This window comes from Limulus polyphemus, unplaced genomic scaffold, assembly GCF_000517525.1.
Source record: "Limulus polyphemus unplaced genomic scaffold, Limulus_polyphemus-2.1.2 Scaffold4246, whole genome shotgun sequence".
NCBI lineage: Eukaryota > Metazoa > Arthropoda > Merostomata > Xiphosura > Limulidae > Limulus > Limulus polyphemus.
This window is the reverse complement of record NW_013669856.1, coordinates 49,837-59,057: the sequence shown is the minus strand read 5'-3', so window position 1 is coordinate 59,057 and position 9,221 is coordinate 49,837. Positions and strand designations below refer to the sequence as shown.

The following is a 9,221-nucleotide window of genomic DNA, read 5'->3' as shown; positions in this document are numbered from 1 at the left end:
TTTCATTTGATAAACACGTTTTAGATTGAATGGTAATTTATAATCAGTCACAAGAACGTCGAATCTGAATCACTTGAACATTATCCTTACCTTAGGGTTAAAAACGCATGTATGAATCAAATATAAAACACTTTACGTACCAGTTATAAAGTAAAAGTTAGCATTATCCTTACCTTAGGGTTAAAAACGCATGTATGAATCAAATATAAAACACTTTACGTATCAGTTATAAAGTAAAAGTTAGTATTATCCTTACCTTAGGGTTAAAAACGCATGTATGAATCAAATGTAAAACACTTTACGTATCAGTTATAAAGTAAAAGTTAGTATTATCCTTACCTTAGGGAGCGTTTCCAACATCATATCAATCATAGCAGCTTTGTTGTATTCCTTAAAAGCATCAGCCTTCTTGGCCATTTGTTCGGCTTCAGCCTTGGCCTTGGCTTCGATGGAGAATGCTTCAGCTTCACCTTTCAGCTGTCAACACATTTCAAAGAAAGGAATTATGCTTTTGTTGAAATAAATCACACTTTATAAAAATTTAAAATTACATTCATGACATACACGGACTGCACGGAAACTTTGATTTATGTTTATAACATCTCTTGGTAATATATCAGCAGTTCTAATTCGATGACGAGGAACCCACTTTGAGACTAATAATGACTGGAGACGGCTTTAATGGGTAATGAAGAAAAACTTTAATATAAGTTTAACATAACAGCAAATGTACAACGTTTCGACACGGTTTTGTCATCATCAGGTAAACTTATATTAAAGTTTTTCTTCATTACCAATTCAAGCCGTCTCCAGCCATTATATAAGCAGTTCTGTTTAACAACCAAAATGACACAAAATTTACTTTTCCTACTATCAAAGTGCCTCAATATAGCAGTATTAAAAAAGTAATTATATTACAATAAAGTATCAAGTGTTCAAACATACACTTTCACAAATTGCTTTTGAAATAAAAAAAATCAAACAACATAAGGAGAAACGACTGTTGTTTAACATTTCTTAAAGTTTTGGAATATTTACAGTAACAACGTTTAACCAGCATCAAATGGATATGTTATAAAGTAAAATCCTGGGTCCATAAATGTTAATCTTCATAAATATACAATATCTCACGGTTTCAGTCTGTCGAATGTTCGATGTCCTATTACAAAATTTTGGCCTGTTGTGTAATGATAAAAAAACTACTACAAATGACAGAATAAATGCTAAGTTTTACGTATATATAAAATACCAAAAATGATCTTGTTGTACAGTACAGTTTTTGTGTAAAGTTAAATTTACTTGGGAAATTATTTGAAAGATATTTGGTAATTTTATATACAGCAATACATTTTGATAAAGATTTCGCATTAACCTAGATTTGTATGGTTGATATGTGACAATCAAAGAATTAAACCAAGGACACCCTTGCTAATATATATGTATGCACTATGTACATGTAGCTGATCTGGGCAGCTGGGCCAACATAAAGTAATGACTAAAATTTAACGGTGTGGATCCACGTAAATTCTTGACAGTCTGATTTAGGTTGCTTCCCCCAGCCCCCCTAAATATCTGCCACCAGAAACAATTATATTAAAAGAATAGTTATATTAAACTTTCTTTTGCAAATGTTAACAAATAAATTTGTTTTGGCCATAAACACTGAGTTAATACTTACTCGAACTGCTTCAGCTTCAGCTTCTGCCTCCAGGATGACACGGTTTCTAAAGAAAGGGACTAATCTTGAGCACATAATTTAAACAACTCACTAAAATTTTCCTTGAAGATTTAGAAAAAAGAAGTTCTTTAGAATTTATCAACTGTTCTTCATATTATTTATTATGAACTTCCGTAAAGGCCTAACATCAAAGGAGTGTGAAAATAAATGCATATTTTTAGTACATACATCCAATATTCTTCACTGCATCATAAACGCATAATTGTAAGAAATAATACTCATTTTAAATATTATTGAAAAATAATGTTTTAGTGAGTTCTATATATGTATATCATAATAAACTAAACATTTTTACAAAAAAGACACATAATTTTAAACATACAGATAAATATTTGTAAAAAATTTTCGAATAAAAGAATTCTCACCTCAGGCTATAGATGTTATTACCCCAAAGTGGTGGAATTATAAAGCAATAAATATACATATTTATATAACAATTTGTCTGAAATATTAGTACAGCATGACAACTAACGTCTCTATGTAAAAACAACCCACTTGTTGGCTTCAGCTAGTTTTTCTAGCCTAAACTTTTCAGCCGCGGCAGGACGTTGCACTGTGGCATCAAGCTCTTTTTTCTTGCGAAGAATTTCCTGCTCTTGTACTTGGATCTGTTGGGTTCGCTCCACTACCATCACCTGCATCTGCTCTTCCATAATATGTTGGCGAGTCTTGGCCGCTTGCAGACTGTAGGCCATGTCTGCTTCTGCTTTCTAAGTGAGATGGATTGACCAATAATAAAAGATACTCGTAGACTAAAGCTAAATCGTGTGTGATAAATTATACAAATAACACTTCTCCCAAAGGTTTCTGTTTGTATTAAAATATATTGTATGTAACTGTAAGGCCAAACTTTTAACGTGTTTCCGAAACAGGGTGAAAATACACACAATTATACTGACTGTGCATTAAAAATAGAGCTGGGAAATTAGTGAAGTTAGAAAAATCAATTAACCTTCAAGTTCGTTAATTAATTACATTCAACTAATCAATTATTTTCATGTGAGACTTAGGTAGTTGGAATAATTGAAATAGTAATAGACAGAAACAAATTTCCATTAATTAATTATTTACGCGAGTCTCAACACTAATCGATGAAGCTGAACGGTTTTTGAATTAATAAAAAGTTATAAGGAAAAATCACGACGTTAGTAATTTGATTATTATGTTGATTAATTATATTAATTGCCCAGATCTAATTAAAATTAAATCCATTATGTTTAAAACCGAGAGAAAACTTGTTCCCTTATGATAACATTGTGTTCTAAGAACAACTGCCACTAATACATTAAGAATGAATATATTTTACACATTCCTAAGGTTCATTTAATTCTTAGATACTCTACTAAGTTATAACGTTCTAACATATTAATTACACTGAAAATTAACAAGGTTTATGAGATTTTGCCAGTTTATGTCATGTTATCACAAGGAACGTTAGTGTCTTATAGAAAACTATGCTGCAGAATAATTGTCAAGATGCACGATCATCAGACAGAATATGACTGGACAAGATGCACGATCATCGGAGAGATTATGACTGGACGAGATAACATGGACTGTAATGACATGATGAAGTTCTAAGTTTATTTTTATATAAAATACTCAACCCCTCTACATTAGAAGAATCTTTCAATTATCTATTTATTAATTACTCTATTGAGTCATTAAACCATCCATTCATCTTATTTAAAAAGAAGTTTTCTTACTTTATGTGATCAGAAATATTTAATATACGCTGCACAGTCGAGTAGCAGCATATCAACAGAAAGAAAACACATTAAGTGAAAAGCCTTTCAAACATCCAATACTGTTGTACAAAACATTAATTACCAATGCATATACAATATAAAAGACAGTAGACATTAAATTTCTTCTGATGGCTATTTGTAAGCACAAAGAAAAATTAATTTTGAAAATTTATACCGTTGTGTTTATTTCCAAATCATACGTTGCTTTCTTCAGTTCGAAGTCTCTCTGGGCTTTCGCTATTTCAGTATCGTTTAAGTACCGAGAAGCCAGCCGTTCCTCTTCAGCTAGAGCATTCTGTTGTAAATAACCATGACACTTGTTAGTAATAGGTAATAAATAACGTATTGTTAGAAACAAAGGAATACAAGTTACACTTTAACTACTACTATTACACAATGAAATTAAAGAAAGTGTTAGGGTTGATCATTCTGAGAGAATTAAAGAGAAATAATATTTGACCTATTCTGTTAATGTCTGGGATTTTAAAATTATTCAACCTTTAACATTAAATAATTCAAACCAATTCTTTTGTGTAATTAACAGTCATGACTCACTTGTTTCACGCAATATTTAGTGCATTTTGTCAAACATAATATATATTGTTATTAGCTTAGAAATACTTAGTTAATTACTGTACATTTCTAGAAAACACCAGTTTAAGATAATTTGCTCAACTGACAACTCATAGCATTGCAGAGAAAACTTTAATCGATAAAAAAACTGCATACATGAAAAATATTCTGTATTTTATGAAGTGCTAGTCCTAATTTAGCCAATTCAATTTGTTTTTATAAATTGATTAATAAGACAAAACACTTCATCTAATTAATTTAGTTTTTAAATAATTATTCAGCACTTTTAGTCACCTATACATAACACAAGTTTCTTAGCCACCTATACATAACATAAGTTTCATAGCCACTTATACATAACACAAGTTTCTTAGCCACCTATACATAACACAAGTTTCTTAGCCACCTATACATAACACAAGTTTCTTAGCCACCTATATATAATGCAAGTTTCTTAGCCACCTATATATAATGCAAGTTTCTTAGCCACCTATACATAATGCACGTTTCTTAGCCACCTATACATAACACAAGTTTTTAGCCACCTATACATAACAAGTTTCATAGCCACCTATACATAACACAAGTTTTTAGCCACCTATACATAACACAAGTTTCATGAGAGAATTTTATAAACATTTTCCTTTTTCCTAATATTCAAAAGTTAAGAAACAGTAGCTCCAGGTGTCGATTTTTACTTCAGGGGTTGTTTAGGCTAGGTATGCATATCTTAGAGCCCTCAGCTTTGACTTATTTAGGTTAACAAATTTATGTCGACTGAGGGCTCTAAGATATGCATACCTAGTCTAAACAACCCCTGAAGAAAACTTTCACTTATTTAGGTTAACAAATTTATGCGAGTTTTTTAAGCTAGATGTTTTGCTAGCAGTGTCAGTAATATTTCCAGAAATCTGAATAGTTTAAATTTTAGTAATAATTGTCTGATTTTTCATTTGTGTGACCCCCCTTTTAAGGTAAGTTAATCTGTTGCCATTCACTTTCGTTACCATAAACCCAAGATTACCATCAAATGTTCAGTCAGCTCTGGTTAAGCAAAATAATAAACCGAGAAACCTATAAAAAAAAACTTCATAAATAAACTTTACATGAAAGAAAAACAGTTTAAAAATATCCTATGTTTATAATTTTGTTGAAATACACTACACTTGTAAACAACAACAGATTAATAGTAGGATTTTTATGTTGAAAATGATGAGCACCTGAAACAAGTAATATCAAACTTGTTCAAATGGATATAAATAATCCTGTTCTTATCTTGTTTGACAAGACTTCTTTATTTAATGATTATTTTTGTTCTAAAATTTTGTTTGTTTGTTGATAAGCACAAAGATACAGAATGGGCTATCTGTGCTGTGCCCACCATGAGTATCAAAACTCCAGACTTGCCCCTGAAATGAACTTCTGTAACTCATTCAAAATTTAAGTCTAATAAAGATGAATTTAAACCTTGTAGATGGAACCGAGTGTTTACAATGTCTAATAAGCTTTTAACTTGTTTATGTATATCTTAGCTAATTCATTAAAGCTTTCAACAATTCACTCTGTTCGTATATATATATACACACACACACACACACACACAAGATGTGTATCGGACATAAAGACATCAATGACACGTACTATGATTCACAATAGCCAAATCGTAAATTACAATACCTTTTTTATTACTTTATTTATTCATGAAAGTCTACTTGTTGTGCAGAAAAGGGCTGGATGTAAGCTGGCTTTGGGATCGTATAGAGCAAAATAATTTGGATATGATTTAAAACTATGGATATATGACAATATATCATTTTTAAGATAATCATCACATTGTTTAATATCACTAAGGTCTTATAAATAAGTGTATGCATATATACTTGAGTAGATGACGTCATCTGGTGATGACGTAGATGTCGGTAAAAGATAGGAACATACAAGTTCTTTTAATCATACTATTAAGCTACTGTGTACAATGGAGTTGGAGTTCATAAATTCCTGAGCAAAGCCTAGTGTGTCTGTAATGTCATTCAAACAGTTCAAAACACAACAAAGTAAGAGTTACAGAAGTAAGTTTTTAGTGAGTCTTGAGGAAAAAATGCTTTCAATTAAAAAAGGAAAAGAGGCAACACAAGATTAAAGAGCTCAATCATTTCTCATATCACAACATTTTAACGTGTTCCATCTTTATAAAACTGTCAAGATCATCCGGAGAATGACACATGTAATAAGATAAGAGCACTAGCTATCAAATTTTGTCAATTTAATATAGGAAGTCTTTATATAAAAATGATTATTTATCTGGAAATATAATGAATCCCTCGGCTCACGTACACTAATTTGAGAGTCCCTTTTGGCTTCAGCCTCACCAATACGAGCATCTCGCTTCACTTCAGCCGTCCGTGCCATCCCTAAAGCTTTAAGGTAACCCTATAAAAACAGAAACGACTTGAAAAAAAAAAAGTCTATAAAACAAAAATGTTTTACTAACCAGTATTACATATAACAAATGATCATTAAAAAAAAGGGTCTTATCAACACAAACATTATCTATTCTTTTGTGTGTCCTAAATTAGATATTCATACGTACAGTAAATTTTTAACGGTGAATTAATTGGTGTACCATCTAAACCAAGATGATTATCTAATGTTTATGTCTCATATACCTGATCATCACTGATGTCTTTAATAGTGTACGACACGACAGTAATACCCATATTCAGTAGGTCAGACGATGCAACTTCAAAAACGTTTGTGGAGAATTTCTTTCGATCCTTATATATTTCCTGAAATAAGAAAAAGAATTGTGTATCAGTGTAACAGAAAAGTGTCGTCAGATAATACTAATTCAGAAACACCTGAAATATACTTTTGCATTTAAATTTTTTTGGACAAAAAATATTAAAATGCAACTTAGTAAGGTCTAATTTAAAAATGTTTTGATAGTAAATTCCATTTTTTTTTTAATGTTCTGTGTGTGTGGATATATAGACACATACACACAAAACAGAGTGGAAAACCTGTATGTTCATCTAACTGGCTGAACCAATTTTGATGAAATTTGATAGAGAAACTTTGGTGGACTCTCAAAGGTCAAGTTTAAATAGATAAGCAATTGGATAAATGATTAGTGTGCTACGATAATTTAAATTTTAACCCTTGCTTCTGCCTTTGTGCCAACTTCCCAAACTTTGATCGTTCATTTTCAGTGGGTCTCTAATGCACATAGCTCCACAATGGGCTTTCTGTGCTATGCTCACTGTAGGTATTGAAACCTGGTTTTAAGAGTTATAAGCCTTCAAATTTACCACTGAGCTACTGGAGAGCAAAGTATTTAAATAATAATCATATAAATTTTGTATATGTTTCTAATCTTTATATCTAAATAAAGGTTTATTTAAATTTTTAGTTTCTTAAGTTTATTGCTTGTTCAAGTGTTATTTATAACTTAATAGAAACCACAATATCAAAATTCTAGTGTTTTGGATATGCAGTGCTATCAGATTTTTGAAGTAGAAGGGTTTTTTAAAAGAATTAGGATGATGGGGATCTCAGGGTCCTACCTTTACTTTAGTTCATAAATTTAGCCAATTTTCAAAAACTGACAATTGTTAACTCAAGTAGCCAATAGTCAAGCAAACAAATGTTGAGGGGAAGTCCCTAGCCTTTAGAAACAGCACTGATTATTTACATTGATGGGATGTATGTTTAAAGTTTCAAGTGAAGTTTTTTTCAAGCATATAGTACAGACCGTGATTATTTATAAAACATGATGTTTCTCAAATGTTTAGGCAAGTAATAATACGAATAACGCAGGTTTTCTCCAAGACATATTTTATAATTGAAAAAAATTCATAATTACTTCAACAGTATATGAAAAAAATCCTTATCACAAACAGGTCTAGTTCTACACAGGTGGCAAACCTTGACATAGGTGATTATTTATAAAACATCTTGATCAATAAATGTCTATTAACAAAATAACAAAACACATAAACAACAAAATATAAAACAAAAATACTATAATTCCTAAACTACGTATCCTACCTATAACACATTCACAAACCCTACCCATCACATTGTCACTGGGACCAAGGCGAACAAATGTCTTGAACGTTCGCTGCTAAGTGGAATCAAATGATTCTCATAGTCATGACTTGTCACTCACCCCCCCACTTATAAACATATATTCTTTATTTTTTAAAAGTGTGACAAGTTTTTAACTTTGTCATATTAAAATCCAAAATCCCATTTAAATTTGTTTCCCATTTCAAAACTGAGTTCATAATCTATTTTTTTTTGTGAAATTATATGGTGCCGTTTTGTCAATTTTGAAGTAAGTTTTATAGAGACGAGACTTTATTTTAAGTACTGAACACAACTTAATCATGTGAAGTAAGTTCGGAACAGTTCAGTCCAAGTTTTGTCGAGTATCGTAAAGTCACTCACTGTCTCTTATGTTATGTATTTAACCAAAGTAGAAACTGATAAGAATAGACACTCGTTACAACGTCATCAATAGATTTTGCTAAAAAACCTTACTTTTTACTATACAGCAAGAGCTGCAATAGGCCATGATTATTTTTTATACATACAGTGTATCTGTTGTACTAGAAATTCTTCTATCATTAATGTTGACAGTAATAAGAAGATATATCTGTACTAAAAGATCTGTTATACTTAAGATACTGACATCTAATTTTTATAAGGAGTGAATGTGTCTTGCAACTGAAGAAGATTAGCTGGATTATTGTTGACCCGAATCCAAGATCATCACTGATTTGAATCCAAACAAACAGGTTTTGTGAAGGTAACAACATAGCTATCAAACAAACAACTGGATGGCTGCATTAGTTACAAGGGTTTGTAGAAACATAACTGTTCATGAATTAAACTACATAACAGAAAGGGACACCTGGATATGGTAGTATTGTCATGTAAAAGTACACACAAAGAATATGTAATTCAATTTTAACTGAAAGGACAAATTACACAAGTTACAATATAAAACCAACAAAGAAGTAAAACTACACACAAAGAATATGTAATTCAATTTTAACTGAAAGGACAAATTACAAAAGTTACAATATAAAACCAACAAAGAAGTAAAACTACACACAAAGAATATGTAATTATATTTTAACTGAAAGGACAAATTACAA

At 30.9% G+C, this 9,221-nt stretch overlaps 1 protein-coding gene across 1 annotated transcript in view; it reads right to left on the bottom strand.

Annotated features, from left to right (window-relative positions):
• LOC106470847 (flotillin-1-like) overlaps positions 1 to 9,221 on the bottom strand; it is a 24,268-nt gene that overhangs the window by 4,891 nt on the left and 10,156 nt on the right. Inside the window, exons 5-10 of the mRNA XM_013931420.2 lie at positions 6,726 to 6,845; positions 6,394 to 6,489; positions 3,662 to 3,781; positions 2,234 to 2,448; positions 1,679 to 1,724; positions 340 to 477 (exon numbers count right to left, since the gene is read on the bottom strand). Coding sequence (XP_013786874.1) covers positions 340 to 477; positions 1,679 to 1,724; positions 2,234 to 2,448; positions 3,662 to 3,781; positions 6,394 to 6,489; positions 6,726 to 6,845 — 735 coding nt within the window. The remainder of the gene's footprint in view (positions 1 to 339; positions 478 to 1,678; positions 1,725 to 2,233; positions 2,449 to 3,661; positions 3,782 to 6,393; positions 6,490 to 6,725; positions 6,846 to 9,221) is intronic.